The 27,228-nt window shown below is 29.8% G+C and overlaps 3 protein-coding genes and 2 pseudogenes across 3 annotated transcripts; 2 read left to right on the forward strand and 3 right to left on the reverse strand.

Moving 5' to 3' along the window:
* Nucleotides 1-144: 144 nt before the first annotated feature.
* Nucleotides 145-1,008, reverse strand: LOC149059781 (ATP-dependent DNA helicase PIF1-like). Its single transcript, XM_089226091.1, has one exon. The coding sequence runs from the start codon at nt 961-963 to the stop codon at nt 145-147; it is 819 nt and encodes a 272-aa protein (XP_089082217.1). The 5' UTR covers nt 964-1,008.
* A 13-nt stretch (nt 1,009-1,021) lies between these two features.
* Nucleotides 1,022-2,247, reverse strand: LOC149059782 (uncharacterized). The gene is made up of 2 exons (XM_089226096.1): nt 1,113-2,247; nt 1,022-1,071 (listed from the first exon to the last, which is right to left on the reverse strand). The coding sequence occupies exons 1-2, from the start codon at nt 2,245-2,247 to the stop codon at nt 1,022-1,024; spliced, it is 1,185 nt and encodes a 394-aa protein (XP_089082222.1).
* A 2,113-nt stretch (nt 2,248-4,360) lies between these two features.
* LOC149059783 (uncharacterized) lies at nt 4,361-5,090 on the reverse strand (annotated as a pseudogene).
* A 5,658-nt stretch (nt 5,091-10,748) lies between these two features.
* LOC149059784 (uncharacterized) lies at nt 10,749-14,621 on the forward strand. Its single transcript, XM_089226107.1, has 3 exons — nt 10,749-10,844; nt 12,480-12,619; nt 14,069-14,621. Exons 1-3 carry the CDS (start codon nt 10,749-10,751, stop codon nt 14,619-14,621), a joined length of 789 nt encoding a protein of 262 aa, XP_089082233.1.
* Nucleotides 14,622-23,182: 8,561 nt separating this feature from the next.
* LOC149059785 (uncharacterized) lies at nt 23,183-25,346 on the forward strand (annotated as a pseudogene).
* Nucleotides 25,347-27,228: the final 1,882 nt, after the last annotated feature.

Genomic DNA, 27,228 nt, shown 5'->3' on the forward strand with positions numbered 1-27,228 from the left:
TTAAATTTTAAATGCATATAAATCGTTTTTCCCTGGGACTCAAATTACCTACTACCTACCTTATTTTTTCTGGGACTCAACTTACCTACTACCTATTTTTCCCCGGGACTCAATTTACCGAGTTAGGGTCATTTGGGACTCAATTTACCAACCCCGCTGTGACTTATTGATGGTCATGGCGAAAGACAACCTTACCGGGAATTGAACACGCCGCATTATGATGGGCAGGTCGTCTTCGCCACTGGACGTGAGCGGTATCGCTGGCACGATGATATCTTCCTGTGCGTCACCGCTCAAAACCCTGGCTTTAAAGTTATGATGACGCAGTTCGGTGACCACCAACCTCGTACCGTTGCACAGTCGTCTCTTTGGATCTAGATTTCTGAGCAACATAACAATTGAACCCACCTTCAACGTCAGCCGGTACGGCGGCAAGCCGTCTGGTTCCAAACTGTTGAGGAACTCTGTGGGGAAATTGGCCACTTCGTCGGGATCGTCGACGACCACAGTGTCGATGGCGGTGTAGCTCCTCTGAACGCCGTCGACGCGTCGCAGCACGTCCCTGTTGACATCTCTACAATCGTCGTTCCTGGGACACAGAACAATTCTCCGAGCAAAGTCGTCGACGTTGGCCAAAGACATTTGCTGCGGATAGACAAAATCAATTAGATCGGCAACGTCACATACCATATCCTGAGGGATTAGCACGGTGTCCCGAACACCGTCGACCGCGGGCAGTTGACCGTTGCCGAGCCGAAGTAACCAAGTCGCAAATTGCACGTCGTTGTCGGCGCGCATGTTGAGGACCAGGTTGAAGCGTTCCATACCGCCCCATAGACTGTTGTGTTTGATCGAAGACATGACGATGTCACCTCTCGATCCTCTTCGGACTACGGGCAATATCTGTCTGAAGTCACCTGCGAACAACATGGGCTTACCACCGAAAGGTAATTCTGATCCCATGACGTCCCTGAGCAGCCGATCCACCACAGTCAGTTGCAGTCCCGGGGATATTGGCGCCTCATCCCACACGATGAGCGCCGCGTCGCGTATCCTGTGCGCTCGCTCTGACTGCATGGTGATGGTCGATGTGGAGTCGTCGGTCAGAGTACCGAACGGCAATCCGAACGTCGAGTGCACGGTCATGCCGCCGTCCATGAGAGACGCCGCGATCCCGGTGAATGCGACGCACAACACCGACTGCTTTCGGTTGCGGAGCGACCATATGAGGCATCCGTACAGCGTCGTTTTCCCGGTACCACCGGGTCCGTCGACGTAGAAAGTTTTCGCTACGTCTCGACCGTCGTCAACGGCCGCCATCACGCGGTCGAACACCGTCCGCTGTTCGGCGTTCATGTCGTCCGATTGTTGGACCCACCGTGCGGCCGCGTCGATTGCGTGGAACAGTCTGTCGTCCTGTTCCTGTTCCAGCATTAGGGGGTCTGGCAGGGGCAAACCGTAGTCGCCCAGCGACTTTCCCTGCGCACGAAGTAGATCTCCGATGGCGTTTAGACACGCGGCCCTCGCGCGGTCGACGTCTTGGAGGCGCCGATTGAAATCCTCCATCAGGTTTGCTTCGTTCGCCTCGTACAACGCCAGCGGGTTTGAGGGCTCGCAGAACACCAGTATCGTGACGAAGAGATACCGCAGTTGCCGCGGTGTGTCCAACGCCGCCGATTCCGTCAAGCAGGCCCGCCACGCTCGGTCGTCTTCCAATAATCCGAGTGTGACGGCCGCCGCCGTGTATGTTTCGTGAACGACCCCGTCCACTGTCCTTATGTCTTGAAAGGACTGCGAGCCTCTTCGGTTCAGAAGTAGCAGTCGCAAGTGGAAACGGTCTCGGTCCAGTGGATTGACGATGTACATCCGTGCCAACGTCTCGTTTGTCATCAGTCTTCGCCGCCGTGACCATGTTCTCTGCGGCGCGTTCCAGGTGTAATGGGTCGGTATTTCGTGGTACAGGTATTGTCTGGCCAGCACGTCATTCACGTTGAGCGTGAAGAACTCTGTTAATCTCGTTCGTTGTAAAGCTTCGTTTTGCAACCGTTCTTGCGCTTGTCCTGGCGCAAAATACACATTGTGTCGACCTTCCAAGTGGACAGGAAGTCTGACGATTGTGTGACTTCTCTTGTGCAGTTCGTACGAAAACAACCGCCAGATGCCTTCTGGTGGGCTGACGTATCTTGAGTTAACGTAACTGAAAACCGAAACAATAACTATTTTGTGTGGCTCAGTAGATGATACCATTTGACGTTTTAATATTATTGTATGAGGTTAGGCCGAGCGAGTAAGTTATTATAAACTATAGTTTAAAATGTTCAATCTAACAAAAGAACCCTAGAACTATTTTTTGTCGATGACGATTCAGATGATGATACATTAGACTGTGACAAATCTATGTTTGTAATTGTAATAACATAATAACAAAATATTAGACATTTGATTTAATGTATACATATCACATAATTCAATTGAAGAAACTACCTTGAAATAATGATGGTGGTTGATTTTTGAAAGTTGCTGGAATGTCTTTTAAATTATTTTCAAGTTCATTCCCAGATAAATGTTTTGGATCAGACTCACATTCCGAACTGTCTTTGTCCTCAACCGCACTACTTAATACAACTGTATTAGAGAAGGCTTTATTCATTCGCCTGACACCTTGCTCATAATTTCCTAAAATGAAATAAAAGATTAGGTGGAAAACTAAAAAAAAAAAGAAACTTTTATAGAAGTGAAGAAATAAAATGCCTAGTTTTATATTTTTTATTTATTGAATTTTTTTAACTATGAAACTCAAATAAAAAAATATCATCCACAGAATTTTTACCATTTAAAATAGTTAAATAATTTATAATTAAATATTTAAATTAAAGATTAACTATATAATTATATATAACTAGAGTTTTCTAATATGTTTTAGCATTTTAAATTTTAAATGTATTCTTTAGAATAATGCATGGTTATAAATAAAAGCTTATAGTTCATTAAATACTAATTTTATAAAGATAGTTAAATACCATTGTAAATAAGTTCATTAAGGTCTTACTTACTAGCTTCTGAAATTATGCTGATGCCAAAGCCTTTCCAAGATTCTTTATGGCCAAACAAAGTTTTGCTCATATTATTAATTGTTGCATAATATTTTTTATCTGGATATTTACAGTGTAATAATCCATTCTCAATATATGTCCATGACAAGGGTATGTAATGTAATCTTTACCGTCGACTGTTTTTTCATCAAATTTTATAACAGCATGAGTTGAGTTTTTCTTATAATCCATATCTGTAACCAACCATGGCATAGTTTATAATATATAAAAAAACGATAATATTAAAAATAAATTAAGTTATAAAAAATATATGTATACCTGATACATTCACTTTTGAATGTTTTCTATGCAACTTTTACTCTTCAACTTGTTGATTTTTTTTTTTTGGTTATCTACAATATTAGCGATATAATAATAATAATAATAATATAAATAAATATTTGAATTTAAGAGATTGAAATAATTTTAATTACAATAGCTGAGAAAATTCAATAAAAACTATTTCCTTAAACATTAAAAGTGTAGTTAAATAGGTATAAAAGGAGTATAATAGTAATAACATTATGAATTATGAAGTAATGTAACTGCATAACTCTTATTGCGGTTTTCAAAAAGAACACATTTCTTTTTTATATCATCTATTAAAACAACTTTTTTATTTTTAAACAATCCTCCCAACTTCATAATTCCAATTTTTGTTGAATTGCATGGATATTTGAAAACATCAGTGACACTTGTACATGAACCCATGAAAAAAAAAAATTGTTGTTTTTTCTTTATTCTTACTATGCTAAAGACCTTGCCAGAATTCAATTTAACAATGTTTGGTTTTGATGAACTTAACTCAACTCCACGTAAAATTATGCTTTTAATATCTCCTTTAGTTTTATGTGTAATGTCAGGATTCACTATGAGCAACTTTTTCTTGTATTTACCATTCTTTTTAGTCACTTCTGGACATGATTTCTGCTCAGACACTCTTCGAACTAACTGCTCAAGAGGTCGACTTCTTCCTCGAATTAACCTTTTAATCTTACCAAGAAAATTTTCGAATGGAAATGCAGATACTGCTGACAAAACCATATTTTCATGTTCAACATCATCGGCCAAATGTATTAAGTTATGACTATTCATAATTTGGGAATCGGGACCGTAAAATGATGGAAGAAGTTCAAAAAACTTCCTCAACAATTCTCTTGCATAACTTACATATTCAATACATAATTCAGGGTCGTTTAATATTCTACATGCAACAACTAAAAGTAAAAAGTGTTTGTACATTTTTTTAGGTAGAATTTTAATTAGCACTAAAGCTCCACAGTAGTTTTAAAAAAACGGAATTGTGTTGCTTTCCAGTAATTAAATGTGGCTAAGTCTAGTTTTTTTCTCTTGAATTCTTTAGGTATAAGTTTTACAAATACCTTTAAAGTTGAATTTAATTCTTGTATTTTGCATTGATGAAGTTTGCATTTACGGTTAACACGCGATTTAGTCCCAAGTAATTGTTGTAAAATCTACTTCATAATCCCGAGGTACAATAAATGCATAGAATCCAAAAAAACACATCTAACAGGGACAAATTTCGGTATATCTAGCAACCGAGTCCCATCCAAATGATGCTCAGGTTGATGTTGCCTCGTAAAACTCTTTTTGGTACGTAATTTGGACTTAATGCTGGGATACACCCTTTTTTTTATTAATGGTCTTGCCTCTAGTTTCACAACGTTCGCATGCATAGAATCCTCCATGGCCTTTACATTTTTTGATATAAGATCTGGCTGGTGTGTCGCAGGACAATCCAACAATTTCTATTTTAAAATGTCTTTGTCCAATAATTAAGCCATTTTGGATTAAAGTTATTGTTTCCTGGACCAAATCTTCTGAGAAATTATTTACATTTTGAGGTTTAGAATCTCCACTAAACACAGCCACAATAAATGGATTCGACTCATAATCATTGTGCAGAATAAGCAGAATAAGGCATTTCCAATGACAAATTGAAATTTTCAATTTCATGTTGTTCAAAGTTTGGCACATCACTTCTTGATGTATATATCAGCACTTTGTTTTTGGCGATATTTTTTTAGTCGATAGTATGCAGCACTCATTTTTTTCTTATACAATTTAAGATCAATGAGCCTATTGAAAACATTTAAATTTAAAATGGGTATTTAAAATAATGTATGTTTTGGTTTATTAAAAATGTGTTAAGTCTGGTTTAATATAGGAACATATATAATATTTATTGTTTTACTTAAAAAATAACTAATTATTACAATTTACAATCATATTACAAGTAGATTATTATTTTGGTCATATTAATCAAGAACCATAGGTATCTTATATTTTTAGGTTATGAGTATTTTTATTTTACTCAATTGTAATCTAATGTCAAATAGTGAAAATGAAAAAAACCTTTAACTAGAATTATAAGCTTGAAAATTGTCATTTGTTTTATTTTCAGTATAATTTAATTTTCTCAACATTTTAATTTTTAAAAACATTTTATTTTATAAGGTATTTTTATTGGTAAATTAAAATTAAAATTCATAACTTTTTAATAGTTAATTTTTGTTAATTTATTTTACATACAAACACATAGGTACCCCACAATACTTTAAAATTTAATAAATCAAGCTGTTAAGATTTTATTATTAAATAAAAGAAAATCAATTACAAATAGATAGGTACATGGGCTTGTACATGTAAACTTGGATATTGCTAGATGGCCTGGAAAGCGTCGGTGCTTTACATAACTAAAAATAACTTTACCTACTTTTAAAACTGAACACGAACATAATACTAGACAAATATTTAATATCAAAGTACCAACTATGCACAAAAAATTAACACAATCCACATACTTATGTATTGGTCCAAACATGTACAATACACTACCATTAGAAATTAAACACGGCAACTCTTTTCAAATTCATAAAAAAAAAATTACACTTTGGCTTTTACAAGAACAAAAGATTCATAACAAATGTATAGGATTACTGCATTACTTATTATATAAGTTATACAACTTTAGTAATTATTGTTAATCTTAGTTTTATATTGTATTATTTAATTACACAATTTTTCACATAATACTACATTATAATATTATATTATATAAACAAAGAAAAGAAAATATGTAGGTATTCACTTATATTAATATTCTAGTTATGCGAGAAATGTATATCACAAAGTGTAATTATTTAATTTATATGAACTATTTAATGTATTTATATTTCAAATTGTGAACTCATGGGCCTCCACACGAACATGTCCAGTGGGGCTCATTATCTCCTTGAAGAATAAATAAAAATAAAAATATTGGCAGTGACGGACTACACTCTTATTTTTAAGGAAGCAGTTATAATTGTTTGTACATACCCACCCTCACAGAGACAGTTTTCAGATATAAAACAACTACATTATGAAACAAACTGTTTGACAGCAACATTATTCCAAAAATGTTTAATAAAATGACTCAACCACCATAATTTAATTAAATGACATGAGTGTCAAAGTTGACCACATTAACCCGCCATTATATACAGATACATAATATTACCTAAATATAATACATAGAAGTACCTATAACCCTAGTCCCTACCTCTATGCCCTCTAGTAACTACTAGGCATTCTACTAGCATCATGTATCTACATATTATTACTAACATTAAACTGATCAAAAAATACACTCTAGACTTGAAACCATTTATATTTTAAATAATAATCAATGATAGGCACTACCTACCTTCAAAATTTCTATAATTATTAGGTACTCACAAATTAGAATTATGACTCAATTTCTCTAATTCAGTTAATTTTTTAAGAAATTAAAAAACAATATTGAATTAGGTAATTTAATAACTGAATATTGTTATTTCACATGTGATAGGTACCTTACAAATTACAGGTACTTTAACCATCATTTCACCAAAATTATCATGTTTGATATTTGAGATCTATAGGTAACGAAATCTATATAAATGTATATAGTAGGTAGTTACAACTAACATAAATTATAAATAACTAATGACTAATGAGTAATTAGAAAAGAAGATAGGTACTTACCAAACAATGTATAAAACCGACGTAGCAACTAGGTGGCTGGGTTATAGATATTTTTTATAATATAACCAGTGGCGTGGCGATGGGGGTAATCGAGAGGCGGCGGCCTCTCACTTTTTTTGGTGGGTGATGGGTGACACTGGGTGAATGGGAAATAATTTAAATTCATAATATCGAATTTAGGAAAATAACACAGAAAATAATATTTTAATATTGTCTAATATTGATATAAACGAAAGCTAGTAGGCAGTGGTTACTAACCATTAGTTGGTAATAATACCTACCTAATAAGTACAATTGTCTGTGAAAGCAATCACCCCCCCCCCCCCACCCACCCACTCTATTTCCAATTGAGAGACAAAATTATGGTTGATGGGTGGGTGGGTATCGCAAAATATACTTGCCTCTGAAAATATTCTAGTTTGCCACGCCACTGAATATAACATACAAATATTTATGACGCAAGAAATTAATAAATTACTGATTGACAAAATTACAAGAGCGGTTTACTCGTTTATTGCTTCAGCGCGTCAGTGGTCAGTACTCGGTACACGATAGCACAACAGCAGTGCGGCGTGCGGCGAGGCGGTGGCGGCGGCGGCAGAGACATATGTCGTTACATGGGTTTTCCCGAAAAAAACAGATCAACAACAACAAATTTCTATATTTCTATAATAAATATCCTAAATAATATTAAATATTATATAATACAATATTTAAATGTAATAATATACCTAGGTTCTAAATTGGTTTATACTTACGAAAATAATACTGAATATAATATTATTAACACATTTAAATTTAAACAAAACAAATGTTTTACACAAGTACTTTCCAAGACTGTCAAGCTCGTTGTGTGATGGTGATGGGCCAACTACAAGAGATAAGGGCTGGCCTTAGCTCAGAATTCGCATAACTCACAACTCACACATCACCCAATCGAAAATTCACAACAGGCGCAACACTGCGCCAGTACTGGCTATTACTGGCGCGCTACTGGCAGCCAGTGCTGGCACCAGTACTGTCATATGTCTGGGATGATAACGCTTTACCAGTACTGGCCTTCATACTGGCCAAGTACTGACATTCCAGTATTGGCTAAGCACCGATAGTCAATACTGGCTAAGTACCTAATATTAACTGAATTAGATTAAAAAAGTTTATTTATTTATTTTTAATTACCACCTGCAGGATCACACATTATAGCTTAGTAGTGTAGTATAAGAAGTAACTAAATATTTTGTCAAAAATGCATACTACCCAATCCCATATTATTACATATTATCTGTAGTTATTTAATTAATAATTTAGTTAATTACAGTTATACAATATATTAATATAATGCATAAATAAGATGTTAACGTATAGAATTGTTTTTAAAATTAACTGGAAAAGGCTAGGTTATTTCTATGGAATCTTTAACTAGTTAAGTTATTAAGTTTATTAGATAATTAACTAACTAGTTAAATTTAAAAGTTAAAAAGATTAACCTTTGGTAAGATCATTATACTGTATAAAGTGCACTCCTGGTAAATGCTGTTATAGTATAGGCTATAGTGAAATATAGTTGGCCAAATACTTGAAAATGTGAATAGTTTTTACTATTCCAACTGATACTTTATAGTCTTATGATGATTGTCCAACCTAAATCTCACCCCAATATCCCACATTATTTATACATTAAATTAAATTAAAAGGTTTACCATAAAATTGTTAAATATAAATATAGATTTATACATGTTTCTTGTGTTCATTTATTTAATGAGATAATACAATATTAATTTTAAGTCAAAGATATGTTTTTCTTAGCCTTTCTTTCTTTTTTTCCTCCATCCCTGTCTTTTGCTCCAGAAAACCAACGACTAAGTGTAGCTGCAAACTCTTTCTCTCTTACTTCCGGAAATTTGTTGACAAGCACTTGACAAAATGAGTTGTTTATAAAAAAGAAAATTAGTTACCATTAGACAAATTATAACTTAAGTGATGCTACCACTGTTATTATAAACATAAAAGGCTAAAAGAATTACCTAGTAAGTACTTATATGTGTTCGTCTCTGAAAAGTTTAATTTTTTTATGCCATTTGTCTCTCTACCAAATGCACTGTACATAACTTGTACATCCTTGTTCATTATTTTAGGGATAACTGTTGTCAAATTCTCGCTAATTTTTACCATCCCTCTTATATTGATGACCATAAAACATTTCTAAAAGTACACATAACATAAACGTTAATTATGACATTTTATAGACTCAGAAGTAAACAATATATGCTCACCAAATTTTTTATTAAATCAATATCAATGCTGAGTTGATCATCAAAATCTTTAAATGTGTCCAATGTCGTTTTTGGCAAATCAATTAGTGCATCTTTCAATATTTTATTTAGATCAGTAGTAACAATTGTTTTTTCAAGTCCAAATTTCATAAAATTCTTTACAATTGATCCAGTTGCATCTATTATTATCTGAGGATGTATAACAGATTTAGAATATTCTCGATACATATGGATTTGCTCTTGATTGTAATAATAAATAAAAAATGGGTCACAACCCACATTTCGAATAATATCTTTATATTCGTTTTTTTTTTTCATAAGTGCAATAGCAGTAAGAGCATCTTTATTTCTTTTTTCAGAAGCAATTTTACGTGATTTTAGTAAACGTAAAGCATTTCCCGTAGGAATAATTGATGGATTGTTTCCTCCTAAAAAGTAAATGTAAAATATTTTAAATACAATTCCAAACGTAAAATAACAAAAAATAGGGTAAGTGGATGTCGCTCTGCTGTACATTAGGTGGTGGGGTGGACCTCTGACTAGGGTAGGTTAGATTTGAATGCAATGATAGGTATCATTGTATACGAAAAACGATTCTGAACGGAGATGATTTGTCAGTCTAGGATATATTATATTTAAATATTGTCATATATTCTATTTTGAAACAAATATTTTATTTTTCAATTGAATTTTGAACTGCAAAATAATTTGCAAATATTCATAGTTCTGACGAATTTTTGTCAATATTTGAAATTTAAATGCTAATAAAAATTTAATTTGAATTTCCGGTGGACATTTTTTTTGTGATAAAGATTGAAAAATTTGTAAGAAATCTTGTATTAAATTTTCAAATCTTAGATTTAAAAAGAAAATTTTTTATGAATTTCTAGCATAAAACAATTTGCGAATATTTTGATTTTTACGTATATTGTCAAAAATCAAAATTTTAATGCTTATAAAAAAAAATTGTGGATATTAATTTATTTTATTTTTTAACTGCTGCTGCAAAAATATGTTAAGAGTATTGTATTAAATTTTCAAGATTTTATACCCAAAAAATAAGTTTTTATCAATATTAATTTAAAAAAAACTAATAATGATCGAAAATTGCATATGCCTATGAATAGTTCAACTTAAGTTGAACATTTTTTAAAATTGCATGGTGGATAAAATAATATACTTATATAAACATTCAGTGAAAATTTCATGTATCAATGGTCATTTGTTTTAAAGTTACATCAAAAATCAAAATCGATTTTGTCGAAAACTGAGTGTGCGTCCAATTTCCCGTTTCCCCCTTAATTTTTAGTTTGTTTATGCAATAATAGCATCAAATGTTAATCAGTGAGTCGTTATGTTTCAAAAGGACTGGAGGTACGGCAAAAAAAGAACCTTGTTAAGCAAGCATAAAAAAATCAGAGGAAATATGAATCTCAACCAAAAGACCGTGGTAAGTTAATTTTTATAATATTATATTGTGTTGTAAATTTATATTATTTGTTTGGACATGTATGATTGTTTGTACAAGAAGTTACTAAGTTGGTTATAATAGTACAGCGATGTTTTTCATGCCTCGTGAGCGATAAATGACACATATTGATTTTACAATGATATTTGTGTTTTGTGTGTATCTATCATTACCTTTTGGGGCAGTAAAATTCCTACGATTTTATACACCAGAACATTTTCTGGTTGGAATATGAATACAGTTGGTATTTTAAGGGAGGTCTAAAATAAAATAATTCCAATTGTTTCCCACGCATTAAGAAAAACAAAAACAAAATTGGATAGGTAAGTGGATGTCGCTCTGATGTACATAGATTACATGTAGGTCACTGTAACGGATGGTATTAAATTTAAATTCAATGATACCATAACATTGTATACGATAAACGATTCAGACGATTTGTCAGTCTAGGATATTTTAACAAAATAATTTTGTATACTTTATCTAAGGAACAAATTGTGTAAAATATAAAACCAAATAAATTTAAAATATCTATAAATGACTTAAAAAGAGTTGAAATATTTTAAAAATATTATCTAGTACAGGAATATAGAAAATAAATATATGGTGTAAATTTCAATTTTCGTTTTTTCATGTAAATTTCAGTTATTCGTTTTTGAATTACAACAAAATAAAACATTGGTACAAGAGAAATTGAGTGAATATTCAATATTGTTACAAAAATTTTAAATTCAAACACATAAAAATTTAATTTGACTCCGTAAACATTTTTTATTTGATAAAAGTAGGCAAATTTTTGAAGAATCATCTATTGAATTTTTAAATCTTAGATTTAAATAGGTAAATTTTAATGAATTTCTAACTCAAAATAATTTGCGTGATTTTAACGTACTTTGTAAAAATTCGAACTTAAAATGCTTATAAAAAAAGTATAGTGACTATGTTTTTTTAATAATTTTTAATTACCACTGTAACAATATAACAGGAACCTTGTATTATATTTTTAAGCTTTTTCACCAATGAATAAAAAGCAGTATAGACATTTATAGAAAAAAAAAAATTTTAAAACTGAAAACTGAAATTTCCGTAAACAGCACAAAATAAGTGAAAATATTTTGAAAATTGTTATGGTGTATAGCAAATGCTAATATATAAATTATATAAATATATAAACTAATATAAAAATTAAAAAAATTAAATGTATCTATGGTAATTTGTTTTAAAGTTACATCAAATCCCAAAATCGATTTTACATAGCAATTACCGTTTTTTCTTATTATTATTTTTTTTTTTTGTTTCTCCTAGCGCTTTTGAAAACAACTGGGAATTTTAAATTTTGATTTGAAAGGTATTTTAAAATTAGAAGATCATGAAAAACACTTCATTTATATCTAAGATTTGAAAACTTGACACAAGAATTTCAGAAGTGTTTTGCCTTTGACAAAAAAAAAAAATTACTTACCGTTGAGTCAAATTAATTTTATATGAATTTTTAAGTTAGACATTGGATATTCATTCATTAAATAAAATTATTTTCATTTTTGGTAAATAATTTATAAAATGTATGTACCAAAAGTTATAATATTACATTTCACTGTTTATCATGTTATATTTTAGAGTTTTGATATTGGTACCGTGAACGATACAGTTGATAGTCAACCTTCGACTAGTAATGTATCATACCGAATAGAAGATGAAACAGCGTTATTAGAGATATCAAGTAATGATGATGTAAACAACACCTCGAAAAATGATGAGTAAGTTCATGTAGTGTGATATTCTATATTATTATTTTAATTCTAAATTGAAATAATATGTAAATATTTATGATTTCGAAAAATGTAATCAAAATCATTACTTCAGACGCAATTTATTGTCGATTTACACTCAAATTTTTCATGTGCCTATATTTAATTACTTTTAATGCATTTTTACTAAAATCTTTACTCAACGTTAGTTTTTGACAACATTTATATTTTTTATAAAATTCAAAAAGGAAAGCTCAACAACTAACCTTAATACTTATAATAACATTTTTGAGACATGGTGCCATTTTAAAAATATTTATAGCTAACCTATAATATAGATCTTTGAAACCATATTATATGTGTCTATTCCAGACTATTCCTTACAAGTTTTAGATTCTGAGTGGAGCGATGAATGTATTGATTTTACAATGATGTGTGTTTTTATATATTTTTTTTTTTGTGTCTGATGTGTATACACGATAAGTTTTCAAAATAATACTTCGATTTTTAACTACAGTAGCTTTTCCTGTTCCAAATTTTAAATTTGCAGTAGTTTTCAAAAGTACCGGGAAAAACAAAAAAAAAAAATGAAGGAAAAGCGGGAATTTTTACGCAAAATCAATTTAAAAAAAAATCGATTTTAGATATTAGTTTACTCTAAAACAAATTACCGTAGACATATATGAAATTTTCACTGAATGTTTATACTGGCATTTTCTATGATTGATAAAATACATTTGAAATTTTCCGTTTGTTTAGTTGTTTATTCTTTCTATAAATGTCGATAAAATTATATTCATTGGGTCATAAAACTTGTAAATTTAATACAAGGTTCCCTATAAGTTGATATAATAGCAGTTGGAAAATATTTAAAATACATAAGCACATATTTTTATATAACCATTTAAAGTTCAAATGTTGACAAAATTTATTTAATTGAAAATTTATAAAATCTAGTTGTTAAAAATTGATAAAACGTTTAAATTGTATAGTTAAGGATTGAAACTTAAAAACAAGGTTTCACGTAAGTAGTTAATTCTACTGCAAAAAAAATCTAAAAACTATACAAACAGCTATTTTTTTTAATAATAAATTGTATATATCTACTATGAATGACTGAGTGAGTCGGGTACATAATGGATCTGATTTGATTAATATGGAATTTATATTTTTATATAGGCACCTATATTTTGTTTTAAATAATAATAATATTATTTATTTATTATAGCATATCCTAGACTGACACACCGTCTCTACTCAGAATCGTTTTTCGTATACAATGATATTATATCAATGAATTTAAATTTAATACCATCCATTTCAGTAACCCACTTGTAAACTATATACAGCTGTACAGCAGATCGACATCCACTAACCCACTTTTTTTTTAAATTGTAGATACTTTTTGAGTGGTAGAAGAATCATCGATGTTTCATATTTTTTTTAATCAATTAAAAGTGTTAAACATAAAGGTTTCGAATGTTCATTCTCAGAAAATATGATGATAATCAATGAAAAAAGAAATGGAGTTTTTAGCATTATTGTTTTCAAATGTTTAGTATGTGGAATTGTTGAAAATATATATTCTGAAGATCCTGATAGAGCAGGTCTTGATATTAATATGGCAATCACTTCAGCCACCATTAATACTGGACAAGGATATTCTCAATTAGAAGAATTTACGGCCGTACTAGATATGCCTTCGCCTTGTTATGCTAATAATTCATATCAAAAATACCACGAGAAAGTTTATAGCCATTTATTTGATGCGTCATTAGACGAAATTAAAGTAGCTGAAATCGAGGAAGCAAAACTTGCCATACAAAATGGAGAAGTAGATGACCAAGGCCGTGCATTAGTGACTGTTGTTGCTGATGGTGCCTGGTCAAAAAGATCGTATAAAACCAATTACAATGCTTCGTCGGGTGTAGCGTCAATTATCGGGTATAGAACAAAAAAATGTTTATTTATGAGTGTTCGCAATAAGTACTGTATCATATGTGAAAGATGATTGGTGATGGTGAATGGTGATAGTAGTGTTAGTAAACAATTACAACTCGCTAAACCTTACGGTCCAGTAATGATGATTAAAAAAATAGAATGTAGAAACCATGTCTTACGCAACTATATTAATAGAATGCGTGATATTGCGGGAAAAAGAAAATGTAGCAGTGGAAAAGTTTTGCCCGTAAACCAACGAAATATTTTGCGAAACAATTTACAAAAGCTCCGTTGTGCAGTTACTAAGGCAATAGAATTTAGAAAAGAAAGTAATGGAACACATATTGAAAAAGTTAATTTATTAAAATATGATATTATGAATGGACCGTATCACGTTTTTGGAAATCATGTAAATTGCGCTACATATTTTTGCAAAAACAAAAATGAAAAAAATATTAAAAATCATGTTCTAGAAATGGAACAATCTGGACTTTGGGCTGATATATTGTCAGCAAGAAATGTATTAGCCCATCATTCCGTGAGTTTAATTTATAATGTAAACAATAATTCAGTCGAAGGTTATAATAGTGTTGTTGCTAAATATGTAGGTGGCAAGAGAATACATTTTTCTCATAAAGGTTCGTATCAAGCGCGATGTACGGCTGCAGTGTTGTCGTATAATGCAGGTCCAAAATCTATTAGTATTTTACACAAAAAAATATGCAACGTAAGTCCAGGTGATTTTACCAAACGTTTTATAAGTAGAAAACAGACGATGAAAATATGTAAAATGAAAAGAAAACTTGCGTTTGAACCAAGTAGGAGACGTGATACTAAAATTAACATACCTGCAGATAAAGACTATGGCAATTGTGAAGAATTGGATATGGATGATGATGTTTACGAAAAAAAAAAATGGAATTTATGAAGAATAAAATTATAAAAAATAGTAATGAAATAAAATTAATTGAAAAATCGACTTCACTTCAATCGGAATATGAATTATTATGGCACAAAGAAAGACGAATTCGTTTAACTGCCTCGCATTTTGGAACCATTTGTAAACTTTGACCGTCGACGTCTAGAGCTAATACAATAAAATCGATGTTATACAAAACGTTTTATGGTAATGAACATACAAGATATGGTATTGAATATGAACCCTTTGCAAAGACAGAGTTTGAAAAATTAACAAGATTCAAAATTCAAGATTCTGGTCTTTTCATTTATGAAAAACTACCATTTTTAGCAGCTAGTCCTATTCTAGAGTACTAGTCTAGAGCTATTAGATAATGACGGTATAATTGAAATTAAATGTCCATCTTCAATCAAACAATTGACTCCAAAAGAAGCAATAGAAACTGGAAAATTAAAGTTTGCAACACTAGACAGTCGATGTAATCTACAATTAAAACGAAGTGACAAGTACTATTTTCAAGTTATGGGTCTGTTCAAGATATACGAACCGCTCGAGTTATCGTCTTGTCGTGTAGTCGAACTTTGGACTTGATAACTCAGCGGGCTCGGCCATTCCCCCTCCTGTCTGTACGATACAGCTTCGGACAGCCACCTCGTACGAGCAGCGGCGTCCGTTGTTCTCTCGTGACGGTCGCACGATACGTCTCGTGTCGCCTTTGTTTGTGTTTTTTTTTGTTCGTATCCGCCGATCCGGCCGTTACGTCCGGAATGCCGCCATACCGGCCGTATGCGCCCATCTTTGGTATTTCTTGCCGTCGACCATTTTTTGTTATACATATCGCCGTGCCGGCCGTTTACGTCGAGTCGTTTTTTTTTTCTTTATTATTATTTTACATCGTCGTTTTTGCTACGCGTGTGCGTATTCGTGCGCAGGTTTCACGTGTACATGGCCTACGACTCCGGCCTTTTGCTCCACTTGTGTACTCGTGGACACGAGTAATCCGGAGTACGTGGCGTCCGACTATCAGTCGTGAGTGGCGGCCGTATCCTACGTCCGAGTGATCTATTGAATATACTGTGAAGTTGTATCCTATCTCCTTACCAGTTCCAATGTCATATTTTGGCTGTGGTACCTTTTCAAACTGTTAACTTGGGAATCCCCATCGGCAGTCCCTATTTTTGTGTGCAGTAGTACACACAGTGTGCAGTAGCAAATTTCAAGTGTGCAGTAGCAAATTTTCAAGTGTGTAGTAAAAACTAAAATTGTTGTAATAGTACTTAGATGAATAATTATTAATATCTAAAAAAGTAAAATGATTAACTTTATTCACAACCAAACGTACCGACCGACGACGCCACCTGGGGGCCAATTCTTGAAATCGTGATAAACTTTGTCGCATGCGATAAAAATTTTATCGCATGAAAATAAATAATTGGTATTCTTGAATTATGGTATGACTTTAGTCGAACGAAAAACATTCGACTATTAGTCGAATGGGTAGAAAGTCGGTGACTAGCCTATATCGCATGATAATAATTATCTTTAATCGTATCATATTGTATTCATACTAATTACTAAAACCTTATCAGTTTTGAATATTGTAATTTGTAATTATGTTTGTGTCATTAGTGTATTAATGCATTATTAGGTAGTCATTACTTGTTTTTTATTATTCTGCTCTATATACAGGGTGATTTTTTTATCATGAACCAGTTAATATCTCGGTAAGTATTAGGAATTTTAAAATAATTTTTTTTTTAAACTTTCTAGGTTTTACTATTTTACACTGTGTTACAATTTTCATAATTTTAACTACCTCCCTTATTAGATAAAACACTATCAACTTTAGATTTTCAAATGGTAATACCTATTTTTAATAACGAAAATCTATAAACATACTGAAAAAAATAATTTTAACGTTTACAGAATTTTATTTGAGTAATTAGTTTGCGACTTATTAATGCTTAAATATTCGTTCAATTTGCTGCTACTGGGCAATTTTACAAACCCAACAGTAAAAACCAGAAGTCAAAATGAAATTTTATCTCAATTTAACAATACCCATAACGGTCATTATCGATAATAACAAGATAGATAAACAATACCAATAAAAAAAAAAAAAAAAAAAAAAAAAAAGGTGTCTTATCATCACTCCCACCCGAACGCCAAGTGTCGGTGAACGACTAGCCAGCAGAAGCGCAGCTGTATCAGCTATAAAGTATAAAAATAACATTTTAACATTTTACACTTTACCATCATGGTTACAAAATATATCACTGGTTACTGATTCCTGGTATACGATCTTATCACGTATTAGTAGATAGACGATAATAAATGTCGGTAAACCGTTTCTGAAAACATGTGGTTAATCGTTATTCGTTAATGTTAGTTTTCCATTATCAAGTATGGAATATTAATTATAAATTAATTACTATTCTTTGACTGTTTAACCAAAGAAAACGTTTTAAGTAAATACTATGTTATGTCGTTATATGTATTATTTAAAATATAAATTTAAAGGTTAAGCCAATTATTCCAATGCATACCATACCACGAATAATGATACGTATCTTAATTCGTGATGCATACCTGTTATATTTTTTGATCGTGTTTTAATGTTGTATTTTGGTTAACAAATTTGAATTTAATTAAAAATATACCTCTTTCCAATCAGTAATATTATAAGGTATTTGGGAATCAGATTTCGTACTTTGCCGACACCTTATTTGTATAATTTATTGGTAAGTTCAATCCAAATTTAATATATTAGAATTTTATTTATTTTTTTATTAAATGATTTATACATATTATTGACAAATAATAACCATGGTTCAAATATTTTAATTTTATTTCAGTGGCAATTAGTAGAGTTTATATGATTAATCAAAAAATACAATGAACTATATGACTAGAAAGCTTAATTTGACCAGCAATTAATGCAAATTTACATTGCTTGCTACTGGTATCCGATGACTATAAATTAATATGGAATAAAAGAATAAAATATCCATATTTCTTTACATATTATATTTTAATCTTTAAACAATCTAAACAAATTATTATGTAAGTATGAATTTTTTTATAAAATAAATAATTTGATATTTATCATAATTTTTGCTTATATTTTAGAAAATTAATTTTGTTTTCTTTCAAATTTCAATTGCAATTTGTAGTACTAACTTTTAATTCAAATATTTATAACAAGATTGGATGAACAAATACAATTTGTTATTGTGGTTAGTCACAGCATAGTACATCTCAACTGATAACTTAATAAGTATGGATAAACAATTTTTTTATACAATAAATCATTTCTATAAATAACTTAATGTTTTTTTTTCAGTTTCATTCAGATGAAAAAAGAAAACAGCGCAGCATCAAGACCGCAACTACTTCTATATTTGTAACATTTGTTGATTGTCACATTAATTGTTAATTTTATGTTTAAATAATTAAGTTAAGTTAAGTTATTGATTTACTATTTTCTATAATTAGGGCTATGGAGTTTTTATTAACCTAAATTGGTAAATTGAAAATTTTTTTTGAATACGGTAGTGCCAGTTTTACGTAATATTAAAAGATTTTTATATCATAAAATATTAATTAAAAATTAACATAATTTCAAAAATAAGTGTAAAATTGAATAATTTTTTAAAACATCCATAGCCCTAAAAATATGTTGCAATCTAGAGTAGATAATACATATAAAGTATGTTTAATGTTCATTTAATTTTTATTAATTTATCTAGGGTAGTGGACATGTTAAGTGTTAATATTTTTTATTAGTTATGACCTTACCCAAATCCTGCAATAACTTGCACTACGGAAATTTGTTCATACTCTAGTAAAATTATTGATAACTAATGTGTTTATTTCCTTAGATAATTTAGTAATGAATTAATGTCCATTATTTGTCTATTCACACACAACTACACAAGTTATTTTTAATATGAAATGCAAATTATACACTATATAAAAAAAATATCCCTGAATATTTAATATTTATAAATGGCCTCTCAAGCCCAAATCGTTGGCTGTACAATAAAGCGGCCTTCCTTTTATTTTTTCCACATTCGATGAAGCATGACCACATATCCATTTTTTCAGGTATAGAGTAGAACATTGTAGTATTTATATTTAACAGAAAAGTAATATATTTAAAAGTAACTCTGTGAGATGTTAACTCAACGGAGAACAGATAAAATGTGAAAAACCAATAGTACTATAAATGTATGAGATAGATAGGTACCTTTATCTTTTTTATGTGTGTGAAACATGTCATATTCATCATTAAATCAATTATGTTTTATATTGATATGTAGGTATACATATAGGTATGTAACTTAGATAACTAAAATTAAATAAATTTGGAAAACCCAATGCTTTATGTTAAGAAGATATTATGTTGTATATTTTGTTAATTTATTTAAGTTTATTATTTGTTAATTATACATAATACATATGTGTTTATTTAATATAATTTATATTTCTATATCAGATTGACGAGTAAATTACAAAATAAATATTTTTTAAAAACAGTATGGTGTATCTTAATTTCTACAGTAAATGATTATACTAAACAGATAACATATATTCATTTTAAAACAAAGTAAATCAACAATTTCTAGGTATTTAGAAAAATAATTTATAAATATGCAGATAAAAATGTATTATTTATGTACTTGGATTCAAGATTTAGAGCCAAGACTAAAGTAGTTAAAGGTCTATTCACACATTCCTTTTTTTTTTTTTTTTAAGTTATATAATATGTTTACAAAGCTCCTGTCATTTAAGGTTTTCATTTCATTAAAAATAAATAATTACAAATCAATCTGTGTATACTAAAAAAAAAAAAAATAGAATAGGTAAGTCATTTTGATTACATGTTTTGTGCATTGAGGAAGTGAGTCAATCTGATGCGAGGCTATAGGCCCAGGGCCTGTTGTTCATAGTGCCTACCCGACTTTCCATTTATAAATATTAAATATTCAGGGATATTTTTTTTATATAGTGTATAATTTGCATTTCATATTAAAAATAACTTGTGTAGTTGTGTGTGAATAGACAAATAATGGACATTAATTCATTACTAAATTATCTAAGGAAATAAACACATTAGTTATCAATAATTTTACTAGAGTATGAACAAATTTCCGTAGTGCAAGTTATTGCAGGATTTGGGTAAGGTCATAACTAATAAAAAATATTAACACTTAACATGTCCACTACCCTAGATAAATTAATAAAAATTAAATGAACATTAAACATACTTTATATGTATTATCTACTCTAGATTGCAACATATTTTTAGGGCTATGGATGTTTTAAAAAATTATTCAATTTTACACTTATTTTTGAAATTATGTTAATTTTTAATTAATATTTTATGATATAAAAATCTTTTAATATTACGTAAAACTGGCACTACCGTATTCAAAAAAAATTTTCAATTTACCAATTTAGGTTAATAAAAACTCCATAGCCCTAATTATAGAAAATAGTAAATCAATAACTTAACTTAACTTAATTATTTAAACATAAAATTAACAATTAATGTGACAATCAACAAATGTTACAAATATAGAAGTAGTTGCGGTCTTGATGCTGCGCTGTTTTCTTTTTTCATCTGAATGAAACTGAAAAAAAAACATTAAGTTATTTATAGAAATGATTTATTGTATAAAAAAATTGTTTATCCATACTTATTAAGTTATCAGTTGAGATGTACTATGCTGTGACTAACCACAATAACAAATTGTATTTGTTCATCCAATCTTGTTATAAATATTTGAATTAAAAGTTAGTACTACAAATTGCAATTGAAATTTGAAAGAAAACAAAATTAATTTTCTAAAATATAAGCAAAAATTATGATAAATATCAAATTATTTATTTTATAAAAAAAATTCATACTTACATAATAATTTGTTTAGATTGTTTAAAGATTAAAATATAATATGTAAAGAAATATGGATATTTTATTCTTTTATTCCATATTAATTTATAGTCATCGGATACCAGTAGCAAGCAATGTAAATTTGCATTAATTGCTGGTCAAATTAAGCTTTCTAGTCATATAGTTCATTGTATTTTTTGATTAATCATATAAACTCTACTAATTGCCACTGAAATAAAATTAAAATATTTGAACCATGGTTATTATTTGTCAATAATATGTATAAATCATTTAATAAAAAAATAAATAAAATTCTAATATATTAAATTTGGATTGAACTTACCAATAAATTATACAAATAAGGTGTCGGCAAAGTACGAAATCTGATTCCCAAATACCTTATAATATTACTGATTGGAAAGAGGTATATTTTTAATTAAATTCAAATTTGTTAACCAAAATACAACATTAAAACACGATCAAAAAATATAACAGGTATGCATCACGAATTAAGATACGTATCATTATTCGTGGTATGGTATGCATTGGAATAATTGGCTTAACCTTTAAATTTATATTTTAAATAATACACATAACGACATAACATAGTATTTACTTAAAACGTTTTCTTTGGTTAAACAGTCAAAGAATAGTAATTAATTTATAATTAATATTCCATACTTGATAATGGAAAACTAACATTAACGAATAACGATTAACCACATGTTTTCAGAAACGGTTTACCGACATTTATTATCGTCTATCTACTAATACGTGATAAGATCGTATACCAGGAATCAGTAACCAGTGATATATTTTGTAACCATGATGGTAAAGTGTAAAATGTTAAAATGTTATTTTTATACTTTATAGCTGATACAGCTGCGCTTCTGCTGGCTAGTCGTTCACCGACACTTGGCGTTCGGGTGGGAGTGATGATAAGACACCTTTTTTTTTTTTTTTTTTTTTTTTTTTATTGGTATTGTTTATCTATCTTGTTATTATCGATAATGACCGTTATGGGTATTGTTAAATTGAGATAAAATTTCATTTTGACTTCTGGTTTTTACTGTTGGGTTTGTAAAATTGCCCAGTAGCAGCAAATTGAACGAATATTTAAGCATTAATAAGTCGCAAACTAATTACTCAAATAAAATTCTGTAAACGTTAAAATTATTTTTTTCAGTATGTTTATAGATTTTCGTTATTAAAAATAGGTATTACCATTTGAAAATCTAAAGTTGATAGTGTTTTATCTAATAAGGGAGGTAGTTAAAATTATGAAAATTGTAACACAGTGTGAAATAGTAAAACCTAGAAAGTTTAAAAAAAAAATTATTTTAAAATTCCTAATACTTACCGAGATATTAACTGGTTCATGATAAAAAAATCACCCTGTATACTATTTAGAATAGCTAATTTTGATGATATGGCAATGTTGTTTGTCATTAATAACGTCGAGGAACACGAAAATCATAATATATATTATGAAAGATAGACTCGAAATCCAGACAATGTGACAGATCCTTTTACATTGTCAGATCGTTTATTTGTAAAAAACTTTAAACTCACAAAAGACGTTGTTAAAGAATTGATTGACCTATTAAGACCACATATAGTTTCAAACAATCGTTCGTCTGCAATTGATTTGAATACTAAAGTAAGTACACATTCATTATTCTACTTGAAGGCGATTTTGTTTTATTTTTTTTCCTGATTTCAGTTAATTTATTATTATTAGGTATATATTGTTATAAATTATGATTTATTTATTATTTAGATTTTTGTAACTTTGAATTTTTTGGCTACGGGCTCATACCAGTCCCCTATTGGTAATAGCCGATTTATGGCTCTATCACAACCAACAGTATCCCGTTGCATAAGTGAGGTCGTGGCTGCACTTAATCTACCCGAAATATTTAACCTTTGGGTTAAATTTCCAAAAAATGTTAATGAACTTACCAATATCCGTAACGGGTAATTAAATTTTTTTTTTTTATTTGGCAAATTTGAGGATATTTTTAATAATTTTGTACTATCTAGTTTTTACAGAGATACAGGATTTCCTGGCGTTATTGGCTGTATTGACTGTACGCACGTAGCAATAACACCTCCTTCATCAAATTTAAACTTGGATGAAAACCAGCATCCAGAGTATATATATGTAAACCGCAAAGGATATCATTCAATCAACGTCCAATTGGTAATGTTCTATTACATTTTAATGTTATATTTTAAATTTGCATGCAATTTTATTTTATTTAAATTGATAAAACATGCAAATAACCTTATGTAATTATTTTTTATAGATTAACTATGTGCATTGTACTGTTTTAATATTATGCATGGCTTAGTGAAAATGTGCTCATAAACCATACAAATAAATAAAGATATTTATTATAATGTTTATATTACCTATAATTATATATTAATAATTTATTCTTTAGATTTGTGATTCTAAGTTAAAGATATTGAATGTTAATGCACTATTCCCGGGCAGTACTCACGATATTCATGTATGGAACAACAGTTCTGTGTTACCAATATTGCAAGAATTGCACAGACGCAATTATAATGATTTTTATTTATTAGGTAAATACAATTTATCATAAGTGATATGTCCTTATTAATAGATATAATTTATTGTATTATTATTAATTTAATAATATATTATCAGGTGATTCAGGATACCCTTTGCGTCAATGGCTGCTAACACCAATATCAAATCCTACCACTGAAGACGAGGAATACTATAATAAAAAGCAAATGTCAACCAGGAGCGTAATTGAACGCTGCAATGGAGTATTAAAAATGCGATTTAGGTAAGATCTTTTAAAATTTATTTTTTCACCTAATTTTAACTAACATGTTTATAAATTTTTTAGATGCTTTTTAAAAGATAGGACCTTACACTACAAACCAGAGAAAGCATCTTCTATTATAAATGCTTGTATAGTGCTGCACAATATGTGTATCACAAACAACATAGAGCCTGATTGATGAACCTGATGTCCAAGGGCTTGATGATTTGGGTATGATAGAAGATGAAGATAACTTGGCTGATTTAAACAACAGAAATATAGTAACCTAACCTATTGTATATGCTTATGCCTTATACTAACAATTAATTTCATTTTTGGTAATTTAAATTAGGTGATGATAATGATAGTGTCGATGGCAGTTGTGATGGTAATTTAATAGAGTGTGTTTCTAGTAATGTTTCTCAGACTAATGGTGATAATTATGATGAAGTTTCTAATGCTTTTTTTGGAACAAATCAGGATTACTCATTTATTCAATTAAATCCTTGTTTTGAAAAAATAAGTTCTGTTATTGGTAAAGGTAGAAAGTTAATTCGATGTAAAATTTGCTTAAGAAATCAAAATACAGTTTTAAAACACACCAAACTGCGCAATAAAATTCCTTCTATTTGTAGTGAGGGTGGAACAGTTCCTAGAACTGCTATTTTAGAAGCTCATTTAACATCAATTGAACACACTGAATCTGTAAAAGTAGACCACTTACGTACTTTGGCTAAAGTTGATCTCACTCAATGTGCACCTTTAGATAAAATTTTTTCGAATCAAAATTTTAAAAGAGCACTTCAAATTGCTAAATTCATGGGCACTGTTTTCAACGATGCTATGAGAGGAACTCTTAGCGCTTGTTCATGGCCATCTCGTGAAATTGCTTTCATGAAACGTCAATCATTGGATATAAATAAACCTTGTGTTAAATTTACTGTTAATGAAGGAGATTTATTGTGTATTACTCCAAGTAACCATAAAGAGATGTTGAATTGTATTGTGAATTCAGATTTTCAACGGATTCAAACCAAGTTAAAAACATGCTTAGCAATCTCACTTAGAGTTGATGGCTCAGTAGATAGGACACAAGTTGATAATATACATGTGATGGCAAAAATTATAACTGCTGAAGCAAATGTTGAACTTATATTTATAGGATTTGAAGAACCGTAGTCAAAAGGTGCAGGTGGTTATTATAATGCAATAAAAAAATGTATTGAACGTTTTATGCCATGGATCGATTTTCATAAAATTTGTTCATCCATTGTAACTGATGGAGCTTCTATTAACACAGGTTCTAAAAATGGAATTTGGAGTATGTTTAATGTTGATAAACAAAATGACAAATGCCCCCTAATAAAAATATGGTGTGCTGTTCATCGCAGTGCTCTAGCGTGGGAGAATATGACATCAAATGTCATTGAAATAAAAAAAAAAAATTGAATTATGTTCATCAATATCAACATATTTTCATCGTTCAGGACTCCGCTCTAAAGAATTACAACAAATAGCAAATGATAATAACATAAGTTTTATTAGATTACCAAAATATTATGAAGTCCGCTGGGCTGAGTTCACTTATGGTTTACTTTACGCAATTTTAATAAATTGGAGGATATTAGTTCATTACTTTCTCAAACAAATCAAAGATAAGACTGATCAGGAACGCATTTGTGCTGGTTATCTGAAATTTCTCACAGATTTTGATAAACATAAATTATTATGCCTTGTTACTGATCTTGGATACTTGTATTCTAGATTCCAAAAATTAATTTAAGGTGATAATATTTTAATGTTTGATATAGAAGATCAACTTAATCTTTTAAAAAATAGAATAGGGTTACTCCAAAAATCAGCACTTCCTGGAGGTTGGATAGAAAAATTTAGTAATGAGAGTATTTGCTTTGATGCCAGTATTGGACATTACAAATTAAATGGTATAGATATATTTAAAACAACTCAAAGTAGCAAATCACACAGACGCAAAATTCATCACTTATATATAAATGACAGAAAATCTTTTGAAGCAATAAAAAATGAAACATATGCATCAATTCTTAACTTTTTAGAAGATAGATTTAATTCTTTAGAATGGGATGATTTAAAACTTTTGAAAATATTAAATGAAAATGTTTCAGACATTCAGTTGAAAAAATGTCATTCCATAATTTGCTTGATTATCCATTGCTTAATTTTCTTTCTTCGTATCGTGAAGCAACAGCTAGTTGTTATATTGAAAATAAAAATATTTCACTTGATTTATTGAAAGTTGTTTTGAAATGTGAAGACTGGGAATCTCTTGCCATATCAATAGTATGTTAAAATAATTATATTTAAATGTTTTACTTTATAGTTAATTATTAATTAACTATATATAACTATATTAATTATAACTTATTAATTACTTTTATATACCATGTTAACAGGCACGTATTTTAGCTATAAAACCACATAGTGCAGATGTAGAGAGATTAATATCCTACTACAATATTCTCAAATTCCATCATAGATCCAGCCTAGCACCTGAAACAATTAAAAATTGCCTCCATGTTAAAATAAATATGTGCACATTAAGTGAATTTGATCCACGTGAAGCAGTTTTGTATTGGTTAAATTTAAAAAAAAGGCATGACAAAGCTCATCCGATGGCAGAAAAACAAAGTTGGTATCAAGGAGTATTTTATGAAGCTGATTCAGAAACTTCTATAAAAAAATCAGATAGTAAACAAAGTGTACGTTTTTAATTGTATAAATATAATTTATGTTTAAGTTTGACAAGTTAAATTTCTTTTATAAGATAATAATATTGTTTTAAAATTACAATATAAAAAAAGTATTATGATTAGTTACAAAACTTGATATTTTTATTTATATTTAGTCAACACCTGCAAGAATACATTGTAATATTATAATTATAGCATCATATATTATTTTATAGCAGTATCTACAAAAGGATAACAAATTTCAATAATTGGTTCAAATTAAGTAAGTGAGTTGTGTACTGTAACAATAACAAAAAAAGTGTATGTTTACTACTTACAACATTGTCTAGATA

This window comes from Diuraphis noxia, unplaced genomic scaffold (genome assembly GCF_037042655.1).
Source record: "Diuraphis noxia isolate RWA-SAM2 unplaced genomic scaffold, SU_Dnox_SAM2 contig0001, whole genome shotgun sequence".
NCBI classification, from domain to species: domain Eukaryota; kingdom Metazoa; phylum Arthropoda; class Insecta; order Hemiptera; family Aphididae; genus Diuraphis; species Diuraphis noxia.

What these genes read in the sequence shown, in the direction of transcription:
- LOC149059782 (XM_089226096.1), bottom strand. Translation starts at nt 2,247, where the DNA reads ATGGTATCATCTACTGAGCCACACAAAATAGTTATTGTTTCGGTTTTC. An exon ending in GACGTTCGGATTGCCGTTCG is followed by an intron (nt 1,072 to 1,112) that starts GTACTCTGACCG and finishes ATCACCATGCAG; the next exon opens with TCAGAGCGAGCGCACAGGAT.
- LOC149059784 (XM_089226107.1), top strand. Translation starts at nt 10,749, where the DNA reads ATGTTTCAAAAGGACTGGAGGTACGGCAAAAAAAGAACCTTGTTAAGC. An exon ending in ATCTCAACCAAAAGACCGTG is followed by an intron (nt 10,845 to 12,479) that starts GTAAGTTAATTT and finishes GTTATATTTTAG; the next exon opens with AGTTTTGATATTGGTACCGT. An exon ending in AACACCTCGAAAAATGATGA is followed by an intron (nt 12,620 to 14,068) that starts GTAAGTTCATGT and finishes ATCAATTAAAAG; the next exon opens with TGTTAAACATAAAGGTTTCG.
- LOC149059781 (XM_089226091.1), bottom strand. Translation starts at nt 963, where the DNA reads ATGGGATCAGAATTACCTTTCGGTGGTAAGCCCATGTTGTTCGCAGGT.